Raw genomic sequence first — 20,760 nt, 5'->3', positions numbered from 1 at the left:
TAGAGAGGCAGTTTCTGTAAGCAACACCAGAATGTTTCCTTCCTGCCTTCCTTACAGGATTAGGCCAGTAATTTCTTCTAACAACTGGTTCTCTGAACTGCTTTTGAATGTTAACAACCGGTTCTAGCGAATAGGTGTGAACCTGTAGAATTTCACCCCTGATCACAGCCCTATGGCAATGAAAAATATCATTTTGGTGGGCAGAACCATTAGATCATTGTTCTTTCCAAGCAACCATAGAGAACACATAAGGAATAGTCTTGATCTCATGGTCTGGTTTAACCAAATTAATCCTATTTCAAGAAATAGTTTCTCTATGGGCAACTATCCTTTCTTGCAGGTTACACTAGAAAACCACTTTCTATGGCAGCAAACCACTTCTTCCCCCAATTTTTCCACTATACATCTCTTTCTTTTGTGAAGAAACCCCTAGTGTTGGTGTCAGTGTAAGAAATTACTCTCATGCTAATCATCCTAAATGAAAGGGATTGGCCTGATCTAATCATATAGTAAAACTTTCTAACTAGTCTTAAGTATAAAATAAGAATCCAAATATCTATCGACAAGAAAGCACATTAAGAAAAAGACAGGGTATGGATTAATTGGTGAATTTATTAATATGCCATCAAGTTATTTTCAACTCCTAGCAACTATATAGCTAGATTTTCCCAATCCATGGAGAAACACAGTTTTGGTTCTTTACCTGGTTTTTCATGCCTTCTAATGATGTACTTATCATCCCTGTACCTGAGTCTACCCACCTTGTTGTTGGTTCTCCCCTTCATGGCTTTTGTTTCACCTTCTCCAATAGAACAGCCTTCTCCAGAGAGCCACATTTTTGCATGATGTGTTTTAAGTAGGGGAATTTGAGCTTGGTCATTTTATTGCCTTGAATGAAAACTGAGGTTGATATGTTCAATGATCCATCATTTGGAGCAGGTATACTTGTTAGCTATTCTGAGCCATACTCTAGATCCCCACATTGCAATACTGTCTTCAGGATTCATGCAGCTCATCGCACCACATTAATCCTGAGGTTGTCAGCAAAGGCCATCTTCTCCCAATATCACTTTGCATTGCAGTGAAAGAAAAATGTACAAATGAAGTATATTTTAGCTTATGCTCCATACAGTTTTCTTGCTTGTGTTATGGAATTGGTTTGCCATTGATTCTTCTTGGATATTTTTTTTTCTTTCAACTTCCCAAACTATCCTATGTCCTTGGTAATTCCTAGTGCATTTATCTAGGTATGAATGATCAGCAATGTTTGGCTAACGTCAATCTTCCTGGTGGAGAGAACTCAGCTTTTATCTACTGTATCTGTATACACTTGAAGTCATACTGTGCTGGGTTGCAGAATTTGTTCATATCTCATTTCTGAAAAGCAATTGCTCAAGGTTTTTATATCCTGATGTATCCACACCGCAACTATGTTCCCCCTAGTTAATGGAGTCACTGTGGATACATTTGAGGCAGAACTTAAGCTTCAGTAAAATGTGCTAAGTACACCAGGAAACACTTATCTCAGAAATGTGAGATGGAAAGAGCCATGCTGGATCTTGCTGGGAAAAATGAGAGATGATAGCAACACTCTGAGACTCTTGGAGCAGCAAAGAGAGAAAGACAAATTTAAAACATTAAAAAGAACAAAAGGAAATATTAAGATATAAATGAGTTAGGTTGGCCTGTGCTTTAAAAACCCAATAATGACACTTCTTTAATAACAATGTTAAAAGCTGTCTGCGTTGTTTTCTTCCCCCAGTTACATTCTATTTGTATGTTTGCAAATAAACAAAATTGTACACAAGTCTCAAATGATCTCTTCTCCTGAAACACCAGACTTGTGTTGGTAACGCCAGACTTGTGTTGGTACTCAAGGTATAAGGTAGAAAGTTTCCTTGGCTCCTATGAGAAGGAGAGAGAGAGGAGGGGGAGAGGAGGGGAGATAGAGAGAGGGGTAGAGAGGAAGAGAGAGAGGAGGGAGAGAGAGACAGAGACAGAGACAGAAAGAGAGGAAGGAGGGTGGGAGAGAGAGAGTAGAGAGAAAGACCAGGGAAACACAGAGAGAGGGAGAGAGAAACATTATTAAGTCAATTGACCGTTGTCAAGTATCATAAAAGTGATAAAAGAATTCAAATAAATATAAAGAAGACAGTAGGACATGTTCATAATAAGTCATCTTCCCTATAGTTAACCCCAATATAATCTAGACTAGATATTCTGTAATGACCTTTAAAACAAAGAGTGCAGTCTTACTAGTGATTTGCAGGTTTATTGCTTGAGGGTGATAAAGCTATTGGATTGCGCCCCAAGTACCAATGATTAATAGAACATAAACAATATTGGATGCAGTTAAGAATTCAGCAAGAATTGCTGCTTTTTAAAAATGATATGTTATTTTCTAATTCATTAAAGTGACATTGGGGGCCTAGACATAATTGCTTGGTCCTCATGGAATTACTTCTCTGTAAACATGCAGAGGCTTGCACCACAGAAGAGTCCATGGAGAAAGGGAGATTAAGCTTTCACTTTGATGTGAGATTTCCTTTTTTCCAAATCAACAAGTTGTATAATAGGTTGTGTAAGATCCAAAGCTACTGTGAAAGGTTACAATTCCTTAGAGGTACATAGGGATTTCTGTGCAGTTTCTGCACTTAGCATTCTAGAAAATTGTACAGATGCCACAAATCCCTTATGAAATCTTTTGCAAGAGCTTCAAAGGACAAGGTAAACAGTGGGGAGGAGACAGGAAAGCTTACACAATGCTTTTACATAGAGAGGAAACATAAATGTTTAGATTCCACACAGCAAGCAAGTGGAAAATAAGCTCGGCACTCACAGGTATTGGAAGAAATGTCCATCAGTTCCAAGTGGGGAGAAAGGCACTGGAAACATGGAGGTTGCTTGGACGGATGGTTTCATGGTGAAGCAGAACCACAAAGCACGTGTGATTCTGGGTAGCTGACCACATGGAGTGAAGATATATACTTACATACATACATACATACATACATACATACATACATACACACACACACACACACACACACACACACACCCTCTCTTGGGCCTTGCCCTAGAGCTTCCTGTTCTTGTGCAAGGGTATCTATCCTACTGATAGCTATAGGGGTCATGTGCAAATCCTAGGAGTTTCTCGGAGATAAGTTTGGTTGAACTGTGCTGGTGATGTAATATCCCCAGGTGCCATGTGGTGAGTTCTGTTGCTAGATGGGTAGAGGGCTAATCCTATTATGTTCTGGAGGGTCATGTCTTAATCCTATCACCCTGGAGCTGAGGTCTTTTGTTTTGTAGATTGGCTAACCCAGTCTTAATGAGCACCAAATATCTCCTGGCGACAGGGAGCTGCAGGGAGCTGCTTTGTCTTTAAAAACATGTTTCTCCTTTTGTCATCCAGAGAAACATAATTTTCTGCCTTTTTAATATTTCCTAGAATGTTTCATTCTTGTAGGAGAGGGGTGGGTGCTAACTTTCTTCACAGAAAAGCAAATGGGTGGGTTGATCGATGGATGAGGTCTGTTTGGAAAGGTGCTCCTAACATCAGTACTGCACATTCAGTCTTCTTGACAAGTCATATCTATAACCTTATCAACATCTTGTCTCATATCCTGCTGACTATATTTACATTTTCTTTCCAGGTATAATATCTTGGTTGTGTGATGTATATTAATCTACTATGTAACTATTGATGATAAGAAGCACGTCCCTCAAAAGAAATAATTACCCTCATTAAACCCCAGAAACATTATTCAATACGGATTTAGACTTCTGAGATGGATAAAATATTGGTTGGACAAATGCTGTCCCTTTCTTTTTTTCTTTTTTAATGTCAAGTTGTTTCCAACCAATTTAATAAACATGGATAAGATTGCACCCTATAACTAAGTGTTGTACCTTATGATTCTTGACTCTTGACGAATGTATCTTTTCTTTTATGTATACTGAGAACATTTGCACCAAGACAAATTCCTTGTGTATCCACACTTGACCAATAAAGAATCCTAAGAATGTATTTTAAAAAAATAAGGGGAGCAAAAGTGTAATCTATCCCTACTCCTACCCACCATTCAGAGGTATTCATCAGGTTCTGACCAGTTCTGGAGAACCGGTAGTGGAAATTTTGAGTAGTTTGGAGAACCAGCAAATACCACCTCTGACTGGGGATTTTACAGCATCCTTCCCCCGCGACACCCACCAAACCATGCCCACAGAACCGGTAGTAAAAAAAAATTGAATCTCACCACTACCACCATTACCTCTTAGCTGGGTGGCACAAAACCAACTTGATGAAAGTCTTTCATTTATACAAGTGCCCCAGTTGCATTTACTGTTGTTTGCAGTGTCCCACAGTGTTGTGACCATGTTTTATAATGGGTTTGCCAAAAATTAGCACTTACTCCTGATTTTCAATAAAACCATGCCTAAAGTATACCATTGGGTTGATGACTGTCACAATTGCTTAATGACTGTGGTAATCTCCTTAACAACCACAGAAAAAATATATATTGTAAAATCAGATCAGTCACATGGCTGGCCCATTTTATCACCATTATAACATGTGACCGTAATGGGCAGGCTTCATTACAGCTGTAAATTGAGGACTGTAAAGTAGAATAACAGATTAACGGGATTGGAAGGGACCTTGTAGGTCATCTAGTTCAACCCACCGCACGAGCAAGGCTGCCTGTATTCCTTATCTGGACTAGCTGGCATCTAAGTCCACAGAGAAAGCAGATAGCTATAGTGATTCCTGGCAGGCACAAAACAGACAGTTCAGATTAATACCATCTGTTGAGGCCAGATCAAAGCAAATATGCATCTGGTTAAAATAATATCTTTGTGAAAACTTCATAAGAAAGCTGTGTTTAGACTCTTCTTTTCACTCGCAGAATAGAATGGCTCATTATTCTGGCCCATGATTTGGTTAAACTATAGTTTATTTATTAAAAACCATTCCCGGTTAAATTAATTATTACTGCCTGAGTTTAAAAATCCATTAACCCATCATAAAGGATCAGTTCACAAGGTTTGTTATGTCAGTATTTCTCAACCTTGGCAATTTTAAGATATGATAATTTAAATCCCACCCCCACAGACAAAAAAATCTTCAGCCAGGCAGATATCATGATTCAGTGCAATGTTTGAATTTAGGCATAGAAAAGAGATGGCTGCTTAAGGAAGGGATACAGAAAGACCAGCTGTGTGGCCTCACTCTCGCCATGTTCTTCACAGACCAGTGCACTTCCTGTCAAATTTGTGTCAGATAATTTAGGAATTATTGAGCATTCTGTTAATAGTTTACAATTATTTACATATAGAGATACAGTATTTATTTGCTTGTTGGTTGGTTTTTATGCTCTTTATTAGTTTGCATGCATGAATAGAAAAAAACAAAAAACAAATATTCATTAGCAAATGTCTTTTGTAATAAATCCTGGCTTATATAGTGTAAAAAGTCTGTGCAGGTAGCAGCATACCTGGATGCATAATTGAATTATTTTATGGGAACAGAAGGTAAATGTTATGTGTTTTGTGCTTTGTTCCCAAAATTAAATAACTTAAAGAGCCTAGAAATTATGTCATCTTTGAGAATGTAACCTCAGTATTCAAAGATCTGATAGTAACTGATACACTGCAGATAATCACGTTCTTGGGGGGGGGAAATGATAAAGTCTGAAAACAATAAATAGACACAGTCAATTTAACTCTCATAACTGATTCTGTTGCAAGTAACCCTAATCTGTGCTTGAACAATCATAACTGAACACATGGAGAGGGGGAACTTGCTGTTTGAAAGCAGCATCATGAAGCCATATAAAGGCATTCTTCACATATTCATACTGAAGAGTGCAAGAGTGAGCAAGCCAGCATTTATCTCCATCTTGCAACAAAAGATCCACATGCCGATTTTTGTAGACCAAGTAATCGGTAAAAACAGCCTGGATCGTTACGGTCCAGCTCTGTTGGTAATGTCAAAAAAGGCTTTCAAAAACATTCCTCAAAGAACTTCAAGAAATTCATCACAATGGCAAAGGCAAAATGAGCAGCCAGCCTCCCACACTGACATTCTTCTCCATAGCTGTCATAGTAGATTGTTACGTGAATTTCAAGGGAGAGAATTTCTAACATGCTGACCTAGTAGCCATGGCAACTATGGTGCTATGATTATAAGTTATCCCAATGCTTTTTCGCATTGGCCACAGGGTCCTGACAATTTATATGACTCAGCTGTGTGCCTGTGCACAGCGATATGAAATCCATAGAAAATGCTGCTTGAAGTTCCTGTCCCCTTAGTTATGCATAGACTAAGACATACAGCAAGATATACAGGAAGATTCGTGGGAATCTTCCCTGCAAATTAGTCACTTCCAAATCTGAGGAAAAAAGAGATGGGGTTAGTGGTAGGATATCTGGAGTTTTCATATTAATGTTACGCTTACATGCTTATAACATTTTTATGCAACCTTTCATGAAGAACAATCCCAGGATATTCTACATCAGGGGTCTCCAACCTTGTCAACTTTAAGACTGGTTTGCTGGATGAGGAATTCTGGGAGTTGAAATCCACAGGTCTTAAAATTACCAAGGTTAGAGAGCCCTGCTCTACATAACCTTTCTCTATGGGTCATTCCTTTTAACATACCTTCCTCTTCTTATTTTCACCTCAACAACAATCCTGTGAGGAGGGTTGAGAAAAGTGACTGGCTCAAAATCACCCAGTTGGTTTTCATGGTTAAGGCAGGACTAGAATTTACAATCTCTTGCTTTCTAGCCTGTGCCTTAACCACTAGACCAAACTCTTAAATCTTTCATAATATAACAATATATATAGATATTGTATATAGATATTGATACACAGATACACACACACAAATGTTCATGTGTGAACATAGACACAACTTCAGCAACAGAGTGGTCAATGTCTGAAATACTCTACCTGACCCTGTGGTTTCTTCCCCAAACCCCAAAAACTTTAACCTTAGACTGTCTACCATTGTTCTCACCCGTTTCCGAAGAGGTCTGTAGGGGGTGTGTATAAGCGCACCAACACGCCTACCATCCCTGTACTATTGTTTCTTTTATTTTTCTTATATGTAACCATTTCATGTATTCATAACTATGTATATACTTATACCTATTATCTTGTAAGCGATTGATAAATCAAATCAAATAAAAAATAAAATAAAAACAACTACAGATTGTGGAATATAATATATATTGCATATAAGTTATAGCCAGATCCTGAAGATGAAACTCAAATACTTTAGTCACCTAATGAAAACGAAGTACTCACTGGAGAAGAGCCTAATGCTGGGAAAGATGGAGGGCAATAGAAGAAGGGGATGACAGAGAATGAGGTGGCTGGATGGAGTCACTGAAGCAGTCGGCGTGAGCTTAAATGGACTCCAGAAGATGGTAGAGGACAGGAAGACCTAGAAGAACATTGTCCATGGGGTCCCAATGGGTCAGACACGACATTGCAATGAACAACAAAAATTGTAGGTGGGTGAGGCATTTCTAGAAGCAACCGACTAAAAATATTTTAGCTGCTTTCTAAAAATAAGTTGAATTTTAATTTTAATAACCCAGACTTTTGTTCAAGATTCCAGCACTGAAAAGAACCAGAGATCTAACAGGAGTGGCAGCCTTGGAATGACTTTGACAAGTTTTTGCAATATGACAACCAACGGATACACAGAAATTCTATGTTGAAAAATTGATTGTTGTAATTCCAGCAGCTATAGGAAACTCATGGTTGGGGACCTAATGTCATTCTAAGCAACAGATTTCAAAAGAGACTACTGTTCCTTTGTGCCCTTCCTGTGAGTTAGAAGGATCTGATCAGAGATATCTTGACATCAACAGAGCAGAAAGAGAAATGGATGCTTTAACCTACAAAGTGTATATGGATGGCTCATGCAGACGTTGGGTTACTCATTCTTGACCTCACTGAATTAGGCCAATATTCACAGTGGGTTTTAACTCTTTTTAAAAAGTGGGTTTTCTGGAACCACTTGAAAAATTGGGTTAGTTGCTAATGCCCTCCCCACCCCCATCCCCGCAAATCAGTGGGGAAGCAGATGAAAAGGCTTATGATGGTTATAAAAAGACAAGAGAGCAGTAAGAAGAAAGATCAGAATAGATGTAGTTGCTGAAGTGGAGCAAAAAAGGATATTTTGGTGGCCCTTTGATACTATGGAAATACAACTTTGAGATAGGAAGAGCGCCTCAGATGAATGCAGTGGCCTCTGAAAATGACTTAGGTAGCTTTGTATTAGACTGTATCCTCTTGAATCAACGTGTTGATGAAGATTCTCAGTCATCCAGGTAGAATTGTCTGGAAGTTGTGTCATGGCAACTAGACTAACTTTCTTATTGGTCTGAAATGTTTTGCTGCTTTTCCAAGTAGCTTTTTCAATCTGAACAAGTTAGTTAAGGGAACATGAAAAGGTAGAGAGTCACTGGAGTGTACCAACTCCTAAAATTCTTAGGGGTCGTTAAGTGTGGACTCCCTGGTGAAACTGTGAAGTTGAACTTCCTGGGGACAGGATAAAAAATGGGGGCCGGTTGTGTCTGACGCCTTCATTTCTACTGAGGGAAGAATTTTCCACTTTGGCATAAATGGGTTTGTTCACTCCTCACAAACCATCTATCTTCTCTGTCAAAAAATGTAAATATTACTATCCTAAAAAGAACGTCCTTTTTCTTTTAAATGAAGAAGTCAAAAAAGTCTTTAGTCAATATTTGGGAATCACCTTAAATGAAAAACTCTATTATTATTATTATTATTATTATTATTATTATTATTATTATTATTATTATTATTATTATTGTTGTTGTTGTTATTATTATTATTATTGCTGTTGTTATTGTTATTGCTATTGTTATTGTTATTGTTACTGCTGTTGTCGTAGTACACAAAAATTATAGTATACACAGCAGACAAGATAACCATGCTGGGTTTCGTATCACAAATCACTAGTCGAACACTTCCCAAGTGTTTAGGACTGCGTGATGTATCAGCAGATTATGCGAGCAGATTATGCGAGCCTTCTGCAGCTGACCAATGGTGATTTATACCAGCTCGGTTGTTGCCCGGTTAACAAGGACCGTGTCAGGTGCTGGGGAACCTGGACTTCCATTGACAAGTGGGCTACAGACCACGGGTCCCAAAGCTGAGCAACCAGAGCATGGGCCTGCAGGGCTACTGGAAGCTGAACAACCTCAGAAGCAGCAGAAATACACCATGTCAGAGAACCGCACTGTAATGAAATGCCACTACAAAGCAGAACCAGAAAAACGAGGCTACCCAAAAAGGATGTACAAGTTATGGAAACAAAAATATCCAGACTCAAGGATAACTGAATTATGATTAGCTGATCAACGACGATTCATCACTCGGAACAAAGTGCTCAGTGTAGTCGAACTTGAAGAAATACAGAAAAATTATTATTATTATTGTTGTTGTTGTTGTTGTTGTTGTCGTCGTCATCATCATCGGTGTCATCATCATCATTATCATCACTTTAAAAAAAGATGAGTAACCTCAAGATGACTACTTCTCAGTAATGAAGTTCTATCATCAATATGATTTGGTGGGTATTTTCTTTCAGAAGCAAATGAAAGCAAAAGGCTATGACTCTTCCTCAAACTTTTTTTTTTTTTGGGGGCATAAATACAGTTTTGCCTCTGAACCACCAAATTCCAGATCAGGCATAGCCATTTTATAGTCCTCTTCTCTCAGAATGGGGATTCGAAATTGTGCCTGAATGCTGGATTGTAATTCCATCATTCCACCCAGAATATTCAATTATCCCAGACAATGGGAATTTAAGTGGTACCACAATTTCTGAGGAGCCATAGATTTCTCATTTTTCTTTTAACAAAGCAATTGGCACAGGGTTCTCTTTCTATTTCAGTTTTTCTCAAACAATTGGAAACAAATTTCAGAATTCTGCCAGCCGATGTCCTGATAATAATTTGAAATTGTGAAAGATTATTTCAGGATGCATAAAGGACTGAATATATGTAAGCATAGATATCTGAGGGGTGATCAAAATGTGCAAGATGGCAGACAAGGCATCCCAACAGAAACCACGTCATCTTGCATATTTGCCACCCTGCATGGTTTCAGTTGGGATGCCTTGTCTGCCATCTTGCAAATTTTGATCACCCCTCAGATATCTATGCTTACATATATTCAATCTGCAGACATCACTCTATTTAAGTTTGCATATATGTACATATAAATATGTACATGTAGAATGCCTTTCATATTAAATATAATTTCCTATTTTCTTTAATATTTCTATCTATTTCCAATTATCTGGCTGCTTTTGTTAAGACTTAGCATTAGGATAATTCTCAAACAGGAAATTCTTTCTGATGATTTCATCAATTTGAAATCTATTTGGAAAACAATTTTGACAGAGTATAATCAATCTTCTGTTCCTTATGAGATCAAATACAGAAGACAGTAATCACAACAAGCTGTTTTAAAACAGGACATTTGTGTTTTATTAAATTCAACATGGACATTAAATAATGGTTTCTAGCCAACTATCTTTTAAATAACATGATGCATTTTCAATTTTGTTGAATGCATAGTTCCAACTATGTTATATAGTTATATGGAACAGCTCTAACTTGAATGAATTAAAGATTGTGTTTACTGTCCTTTTGTGTTAAATGTTTAAAAGGCAAAGTGGCTCATTCAGAATGATGCATAAACCAGATGCGTAAAATACATCACTGCAGACTGCTAGAAGACAATTTGACAAAACCTTAGAATCATCCAGTGAAAACTTCCTGATTAACCTACATATGATTTAAGATGGACTGCACTTCAGAGATGGTATTCAGCAGATTCTGACCAGTTCTGGAGAACCAGTAGCAGAAATTTTGAGTAGTTCGGAGAACAGGAAAATACCACCTCTGACTGGCCCCACCCCAATCTATTCTCTGCCTCTCTTTTGTTGCCCTGCACAGGAGAACGGAGCTAGAAAGCAGGTTAGTGGAATGGGGAGGGAATGGGATTTTGCAGTAACCTTCTCCCAGGGGTGGGAATGGAGATTTTGCAGTATCCTTCCCCTGCCACACCCACCAAGCCATGTCCACCAAGCCATGCCATGTCCACCAAGCCATGCCCACAGAACCAGTAGTAAAAAAAATTGAATCCCACTACTGCTGCACTTCCTGACAAATTTATATCTGTTTTGTAAGTCAGAGCTAGTATAAGTCATTTTGACATTCAATTTCAAAAAACTTTTGCATTTTTTTTGTACTCCCTTAAAAATATATTTTGAATATATTTTCTTCATAAAATATATTCCTTCTCTCTCCAGTAATGCATCTTTAAGTTTTATGCTGATGAAATTCCAAATGTAGTTTATCTTGAATATGCACCCAGCCATATTCGTTTGAACTAAGAACTTGTTACAAAATTTAGAAACACATAATCTGAAGAACAGTTGGGTTCCTCTCTGAGCAAAAATGGAGAACTGCTTTAGGCTCTGTTAAACACTTTGTAGAATCACACAACTTTGTGAGATATGGATGAAGCCTCAACACATACCACACACATACAAAAGCTTTTCCATCAAATTTTCAAAGGCGTAGGGGTACAGTCGAAGTCTTTAAAAATGTAGCTAAGGCTGCATACATAAGTGGCCTTAATGTCTGGTGACCTTGAATGATTCAGATAATGGGAAATGTAAAAGAATTGTCTTGGCTGTAGAAAAAATACCGATGACTCATATCTGCTCCTGAGTTTTAGATATTGTTATTCTTGGTGACGTGACTCTTTCAAATGATTGGTACTCTTTGAAGGTTTTGTGTAAATCATTGAGAGTGGTAATCAACCAAACCAGGCATTGATATTTCTATTCCAGTGAGAATGAGAATGTACTTCTTTCATAGCTAGTTGGATGTCTTCATCTCCCATCCATTCCCAAGTTGCAGCTGAAGCGTCTCAGGTAAGATGAGAGAAAACATCCACTTCCATGAATGTAGATGTTACTTCTGGTGCTATGGATGCTTAGTCAACAAATAAACTCATTACAGTACATTATATGAACTAAAGAAACTTCTTGGATGAGAAGCAAAATATATTCAAGGAAAAACAAAGTCCAGTTTCCTTTTGAAAAAGCACCTTTGGGACAGCCATGACTGAGAATTTCCATAGTAATTACAGAACAACTTTGAAACACAGTGAGCAGTTGACTTAATTCTCTATGTTTGTTTGCTGAGAAACCATTTGTCTTAGATGTTTTAATTTGAATTGCTGCACTAAGCAGGGGTTTGGACACAGTGCTCAAAATAGTCCTTTCCAGCTCTATTAGAAGATCCTTCTAATAAGAGATAGGTCCCAAGTCCCTTAAGGATCTTGATATCTAAATCCAAAATTATTCAAAATCTCCAGGCTAGGAATTGAGATCACTTGAATTAATGTTGCATCTTTTCTAACCAATGCTGCTCAGATATATTAGGCCTATAACTGCCTAATATATCACCACCCTGGTCAATAAGCATGCTAGCTAGAAATTCTGAAAGTCTCAATCTGGGGAAAGCTACATGCACTTTATGCATATAATAGGAATATTAATTATTGTTGCATTTATTATAAAATATTTAATTTTCAATGATAGCTGTGCATTATTTACATTGGAAATATTTCTTTTACTACTGTTTCTGGCTGACAAATAAGAATTTCATGAAAAAATAAAATTCTATCATATGGAGAGTACCACCAATGTAAAGATCTAATATAAGAACACAACATTGTTTTGCTCCTTTCTGGTTATGCTTTAGTAAAGAAAATAAATAATTCAAAAACATCTGAATGGTTTCATCTTGAAATTTTCCAAGAATATTTTTACCAATCATAAAGAATCTCTTTGTCTCTGATACTCTTTAGCTAGTTATCTCGTTACATTTCAGTAGCCTAACTTTTATAATATATAATCTTTCAAATGATGAGAAGCTAGTATCAACATGGTGTTAGAAACATACATCTTGTTTACAGTCAAAATCCTGAGCTTTAAGTTACATCTGGTAGTCTACAGTGAATCCCAGCTGTTATTTTAAAGCTATTTTTCATGTCACTGTTAAAGATAATAACAATGTGATGGGGTATCATCTCAACCAGATAAAGAAAAAAAAAGAGTGATGGATTTGTAAACAACATTTCATCTTTATTCTCAGGAAGAAACACAGCAAAATTGCCACTGTTTTTGTTCACTGAAATAGACAAGTAAAATATCACAGTATTCATCCATTTTTGATGTTGCAACACGTTCTGGCACCCCTTTACAATCCAATGGACTGGAAGTAGCAAGTGAAAGTATAATACAATATGGAATTATTCCAACATAGTCATCTAGAACTCTATGAAGTGACTTATCAAATTGTGACAATTTTTTTCTGTAGACAAAATTATTTTTGAACCAGTTAGTCATTCCACCATTGCAAATATGAACCCATGAACAGAATGGAAGCAAACCTTCCTTGTTTGTTCCCTGGGGGAATTGGTTCTGAACTGGTTCTCTTTCTCTCCCCACTGGTTGAGATGAGAGAATTGGAAGGCTGTTCAGAAAGGAGACAATAGCAGATTCTCTAAAGTTTATTCCACTTAAGATGCACACTTATGTGAGTGTATAATATGTGGGGGTATTGATATCTGACTTTACTAAAGGTGGTACCTGTGAAAGAAGAGATCATGATAAGTGATAATGGATGTTATGGTCTTCCAGCTTCCCCAGTATGGATTCTACTGAGATAGGAAGAAAAGGAGACAGTTGGAAAAGGAGTAATAAGTATTCAACCCCTAATTTTAAGGGTGCTCCCAACATTCCAATTTAATTGGTTCAGTTTAGATATTTTAAATTATGAAACATATGGATTAATTTTTCCAAAACAAATGTATATCTGTACCTAAGGATACAGCACGCAAGTAGATCTCAGCATGCAGGTAGATCTCAGAAATGAAAAGGAGGGATTCTCCCTCTTGGAATTCTCCTGGATATAATGCTGCCTACTTTTGTTTCTTGCTTCTAAAATTATTAGCAATGGATTACATTAGCTTGCTATTAGAAGAGCGATTATAGATTGGATGGCGCATCTGTACTTCCATGCATTTATTCTGGTTTGCTGTGATCTCCACGGTCTCTTAAACCAAGGCCAATTTTTAGCTTGCCTGGTTAGTATAAATGATATCCCAGGCTGAAAAATTCTCAGTTACAAATGAATATATCCTTAAAATGGAAGAAAAAAGCCTCACAAAAAAAGCCCAGAACAGCAATTACAAAACAGAAAGAAAAAGTAGCATCGTGTTGTAGGCTTTGCTGCTATCCTAGACCAGGCCTGTCAAACTGGCGGCCCGCAGGCTGGATATGTCATGAGTAGGCCACGCCCACCCAGACTCTGCAAAGCCAAAAAATGTCATGATATGTCATGATCTGGCTCGAGACATGATCGGGTTTGACACTTGTGTTCTAGGGTATATTTAGGTGTGCATAATAGCAGCTGATGACCCTATAAAAGCACTTTTTATATATATGTTTATATACATACATACATACACACACACACATACACGCTCTATCTATCTATCTATCTATCTATCTATCTATCTATCTATCTTCTATCCATAGATTTTCATGGGTATAGGTATACAGGTCTTGGTGTGTTCGGGTCTTTTCCCATATAAAATTGAGAGTATCTTGGCGACGTTTCGACAAGGTCCCACTCGCCATCTTCAGGCTGGTGCTTCCGGCTTCGTGCTTGTGCAAGCAAAGCGTGATCAGAGCTGCCGCCTCTCTATAAATACTCCATCAACCAATCAAGAAATGACAACACAGCCAACCTCTCCACCAGTATTTATATATTTTCTTAAGTTTTCGCAGGTACTTACATGTATGGCATTCAGCTTTGTTCAGGTATTTTCCCACGTCATTGTCCCACGTCGTTGCAGTAACGTTTCGGCAGAATCTCATCTGCCATCATCAGGCTTCTGTATAGTGTATACTATATACTTCTGTATACTGTATAGACTCACAGATGAACACTATGCAGATTCTGCCAAAACGTTGCTACAACTTTAAAAGCACAACTACAATGACATGGGAAAATACCCGAACAAAGCCAAATGCCATATATATATTTTCTTAAGTTTTCGCGGGTACTTACATGTATGGCATTCAGCCTTGTTCGGGTATTTTCCCACGTCATTGTAGTTGTGCTTTTAAAGTTGTAGCAACGAACAAAGCTGAATTATTTATATATATATATATATATATATATATATATATGGCATTCAGCTTTGTTCGTTTCCCTCAGCAAACACACGCAAGAAATGAATAGCAAATGAAATAGGTGAAATGTACATAAGTTACAAAATCATTCTGAGCTCTATGATTTTTTCATAACAGACTCTGCACCTTTGTATCTTTTATTTGTTTCATCTCTCCATCTGATGAAAACATATCTGGAAGCCCTGTGAAGAAGCCCTCTTCTCTCTGAAGTGAGGGAGGCATAGAGGAGATAAAAGACCTTCTTGGTGACGGCCTGCATACTTGAAACTCCTGACGTGAGAACTACGAGAGGCTCCCATACTCATAGTTTTTAAATAAAATTTAAAGACCGCTTTATTGCATCAGACTTTCAAGACTGGATAAATGTAATTGGTGTCCAGCTTAGGGAAAGGTTACTTCATTATGGTGGGCTGAGGGTTGTTTTTTTTTATAATTTTATGTGCCTGTTGTGTTTGTAATTTTAAATTTCCGTAACCTGCCCAAAGCCTTTGGAGGTAAGTGAATGATAAAAGTGTAGAATAAATAAATCACTAAAGAAAGGAGAATGGCAACTGCTACCTTTTGATCCCAGATGGATGAATTAAGCAAATCAACCAAAACAAAAAAACAACAACCCACCATTCCTTCTTCAACCGGTGCCCTCCAAACATTCTAGACTTCCGTTCATATAACCTCCCGGCAGCTAATAAACGATGCTGGGAAGGATTAGGAAAATCCGGTCCACCTGGACAGCATTAAGAGGAGGGGAAAGACACCCCCCCACCCCCCGCAACCTCTAGTCTTTGACAAACAGTCAGCCTGGTCCAAACCTACCTCGCCATCCTGGCTTTGGCTGTTCTTTTGTTTTGCTCTGAGCAGGTTGCCGTTTCCACAACGCCCTGCCTCCGATGCACCCCACCCCGCCCTCTCCTCCCGCACCTGCTCTTCTTCTGCCGCTGCTTCGGGGCTAATGAAACCAAAGGTGCCTAAAGGGAGCTCTCCCGGCTTGCGCTTAGGCTAAAGAGCGGTGCTAGGAGAAACTCTGCTCCGGAGCTGGGGCGGCCGATGCTCCTCCAAAAAGGCGCTCCTGGATTCCAGCTTCCAAGGGACGAGCGAGTTCCACGCTCGGCGTTTTGGCTCCTTCTCCTCTGGTTTCCCCTCCGCCTCGCTCAGTGCCAGCCTTTGTTGTGTGGGAGAATCAGGAGGGCGAGGTGCCCGCTGGGCTCTGGAGCCCCCGTTTGGCCAGGCCGAGATGGAACTGTACGGCAAGGTAGGGCTCTTTTTTTTTCTGTTTTAAAGTGGGTGGGGAGGCCCAGCATAGATGAAACTACCCGACAACCCCCCCCCCCCCACAATCAAGGGGCTGCCTCGATAGGTCCACGCGAAGCGAAGGAACACGCTGGTCCCTGCTGGCGGCAGCTCTCCTACCCAATGGAGCGCCTTCCACCCGAAGGCGCCAGAATGGAAGGAAACCCATTTGGGGAATGGAGGTTTAAGCCGGCTAGAAAGCGTGGGGAGTTGGCGAGGTCCACTCCACCTCCGCCTAGTCTAATGGAGAAACCCCAGATTTTTTTTTTTGGGGGGGAGTGAAGTCTTTTTTTTTTTGTTGGTTTCCCTTCCGCAGAAAGTTCTTGCCCAACAGTTGGGAAACTATAAAGCCGAGGAGACCCTTGTTTCCGTTTCCATGGAGCGATTACTTTGGGGAGGGGAATGAAAGGGCGAAGCGAAAGGCCCGCGAGCGACCCTGGGAGACGTAGTTGTGGGGAAGGAAGGTTCCTCTTCCATTGTAGTCGGCTCTGACTACAACTCCCACAGATCGTTGCGAAGCGGTGGGGCGGGGGGTTTGAGGGAATGACACCGTGGACAGCTCCCGTGCTGATCGGTCTGCTTTGGATCCCTTGGCGGAGCAGCGGCTGAGCGTGTCGTTCGCTGCTGTGGCTCCTGCCTTGAGCCCGGGAGTAAGAGTCTGGCTTGGCTTGTGGGCTCGGTTTGCTGCTTGGATCCTAGTGGTAGTAAACCCGCGAGGTGGAAGAAAGAGGAGGGAGAGGAAGAAAAGGCGCGCGGTTGACAATGAGGCACGAAGCTGCTATGCAGGTTAGTAGCACGTCAAAGGGGAATATATTCCTATAAAAGAGACCCTGGGAACCGACATTCACGCGATCGGGGCGAGAGGACAGCGGCTAGGAGGGGAAGGGCTGCGGCGCCCAAAACGGGAACCTGTGGTTGAGCAATTCGGAGATATAATTCGCAAACAAGGAGGTAGAGAAAAGGACGGAGGATACTCAGGCAAACATCACGTGTTAATTCCCATCGCAAACAACCGTGTGTCAGTTTTCCCCTGTGTCTTCCTCAAACATTCTGATCCCTTCATTTGTTCTCTTTGGCTGCCTAAGGGAAGAGCGAGGCATTAACTCGGAGATTACTGAGGAATTCAGAGCATTGAGGACTAACGTGCAATTTGATAGAACTGTCTTTCAGCTGACAACTCCATTTGTAAAGGTTGATTCAGGGCAAGAACAGAACATCATCAGCTGGCGTTTTAACATCATACTATTATTCTTTGTATATTGATCCTTTCTTTCTTTCCTCCCTCGCTTCCTATGTGAAGTCTCCAAATTCAGCCATCCATCCTAAATCATTCCCTTAGGGAGTAACACTTGAATATATTAGGTCTAATTTCTGACTATATATTATGCAAGATGCAGTCAGTTATACATGTAGCCAAAAGGAAATCCCATTGTGCTGAATGACTCTTATAGGTAAGCATAGTTTGCTATCTTAATATTTTGTTAATATCATATAATGACGGATATTTGATCAGTGATGGATCTGCTGCTCCTGTAAATCTTGGCTGGAAAATTCTGGATGGCCACTAGATGGAAAAATCATGTTAAGAGTTTCCATTATCTCTTTACTACTGTCTAGTGGTCATTTGAATATTGCAGCCCAGCTCTTTTTGTGCTACTTAAATCTTCCTAGAATTCACTTTTGCATTTGAATTATTAACACAGTAATTACTAATCACAGATGCATTGAGCTAGGGAAAAATTAAAATCTAATAAATATGAAAAAGGGACATCTATTTTTAAAGAAGCATTGATACTCTTGAAGTAATTGCTTATTAAAACTGAGAATTATTTTGATTCCTCTCCCAGGAAAGTCTTGTTTTACTTTTAAGCACAAAATAAACCTCCATCTTTGGAAATTGACAAGGCTGAGCATTTCTGCATCCCAAAGATAAACTACATACTCTACTTTCTTTTTTCTTTTTTAATTATTAGTAAAAGTACATTTTATTAATAAATACAGGTATCCAAACAGACTACAGTGAATTACAGGAAGATTTTTCCTTAAGTACTGTTAAAGCTAAGCTTGGATTCAGTGTAAAAAACTGAGAGGTAATAACACAATACCTGAAAAAATACATTTACTCTACTTTCTATCTACTCCTATTTAGACGTAAAATCCATCGGGCCTAATGGGACTTCAGTGTAGATGTGTATTAAGATGTTTTGTTCATTTCTTTATTTTTAGTGTATGGCTTGTCTTAACAATTGTATCATATCTATTGACAAATATTGTTGTCTAGTATTAGAAATTTTGCAACCATATTTACAAAATGTTATGAGCTACATAATATTTACAAGGTTTTAATTTAGCAAATGGACTTCCTTAGGGACTGTTCATCTAAGGTCAAAATTCAAATTTTAGCAGAATTATTTATTGTTTACTGCCCCCCTACATAATGTCTCTGTAGGGTGTGTTTGACTTTGAAGTTGAATTGCAATAATTCAGATTGATTACTAGTGTTATGTTAAATGATGATATGTAGTTACCCTACAAGTAATTATAAATATATCCATCTGCAAGAATTTCTCTTTCTCTCTCTTTATGTAATAAATATATATATATATATATATATATATATATATATATATATATATATATATTGTATGTATGTATGTATGTATGTATGTATGTATATGTATATGTATATGTATATATACATATATACATATATACATATATACATATATACATATATACATATATACATATATACATATATATATATATGGCATTCAGCTTTGTTCGGTATTTTCCCACGTCATTGTAGCTGCCTGATGATGGCAGATGAGATTCTGCCGAAATGTTGCTACAACTTTAAAAGCACAACTACAATGAGGTGGGAAAATACCCGAACAAAGCTGAATGCCATACATGTAAGTACCCGCGAAAACTTAAGAAAACACACACACACACACACACACACACACACATATGTATATGTATATGTATATATGGATCTTTGGTTATTCGGGTTTTCTCCCGCGTAAAATTGGAAGTATCTAGGTGACGTTTCGATGAAGTCTCATTCATCATCTTCAGGCTTGTGTCTTCGGCTTTGTGCTTCTCGGAGTAATGTGAGCTTGCAGCTGCTTCTTCCTTTTAACTGCTAGTGGGGGTGTGACTTGATTGGGTGGGGGCTTGGCTGTGTTCTGATTGGGTGGGGGTGTGTTCTCATTGTTTGGGGGTTTGGCTGTGTTCTGATTGGTTGGGGGTGTGTTCTGTTCAGGTGGGGGCTTGGTTGTGCTCAGGTTAGTCTTAGTTGCTGGGGGATTTGAGCTGGTGAGCTGTGATCCTGCTGTTTGGCTTCGCGTTCGTGGTCGTGCCACATCTTCATGGTGGGAGTCCATTCACTTCATGTATGGGTTGGAGGGGTCTGAAGTGGGTAGTGATGCAGCTGCGGTATGGCTTCTGGTCTGTGGTCATGTCTCATCTTCTGTGTGGGTGTGAGTCTGCTTTCTATGTAGAAGTGTGGTGGTAGCATCTTGTATGGCCCTCACGCACGAGGGCCACACAAGATGCTACCACCACACTTCCACGTAGAAAGCAGACTCACACCCACACCCACACTTTAAACCCCTCTGACCCATACATGAAGTGAACTGACTCCCACCATGAAGATGTGGAGACCTCTGCTTTAAAAGAAATATGGAAGTAAATCAAGATTTAGAGGCAGCCACAATAAGGAAAAAGTTTTCCACTGGGCAGGATTGCTTTGGACCACTAATTATAGCAAAATTGGATAAACAAAGGATACTAAAGAAAACCAAAGAAGGATTTAGGAAGTGAAATCATAGTGATGTTGCAATAATGTTACCTCTGAGGCTTCCACCACTAGTTAGAAATTAAATAGTACAGCTAAGTAATATTCAATGTTGGAATCAAAAGGAATCAATGAGAAGACCTTTTTCAGAAAACCCAATTCTTCTGTTTTTGAAGACCCATCTGTTGGTTTTGATGAAGGGGATCCTTTTCTTCTACACACAAGTCTTGCTGTCATGGCATTATGCAAAAGAAAAAACAACCTAAGTTTTTGCTGCTTCTCAAAGCGGCACAAGCACTGATTTTATATAAACCAGATGCAACAGAACTGTCAAAGCAAAGC

At 38.9% G+C, this 20,760-nt stretch overlaps 1 protein-coding gene across 2 annotated transcripts in view; it reads left to right on the top strand.

Moving 5' to 3' along the window:
• The first annotated feature begins 16,163 nt into the window (after positions 1–16,163).
• The window catches only part of RAB3C (RAB3C, member RAS oncogene family), a 97,332-nt gene continuing 92,735 nt past the window's right edge, over positions 16,164–20,760 (top strand). Inside the window, exon 1 of one of the 2 annotated variants that reach the window (XM_026714391.2) lies at positions 16,164–16,578. In XM_026714391.2, the coding sequence (XP_026570176.1) occupies positions 16,561–16,578 (18 nt within the window). In that variant the 5' untranslated portion in view covers positions 16,164–16,560. Of the gene's footprint in view, positions 16,579–17,136; positions 17,403–20,760 lie in introns of those variants that run through there. The other variant, XM_087927259.1, reaches the window with a different exon arrangement.

Source organism: Pseudonaja textilis, chromosome 2 (genome assembly GCF_049901715.1).
Source record: "Pseudonaja textilis isolate UNSWEBS1 chromosome 2, rPseTex1.2, whole genome shotgun sequence".
Lineage (NCBI taxonomy): Eukaryota > Metazoa > Chordata > Lepidosauria > Squamata > Elapidae > Pseudonaja > Pseudonaja textilis.
This window is presented reverse-complemented; position numbering and strand designations above follow the sequence as displayed.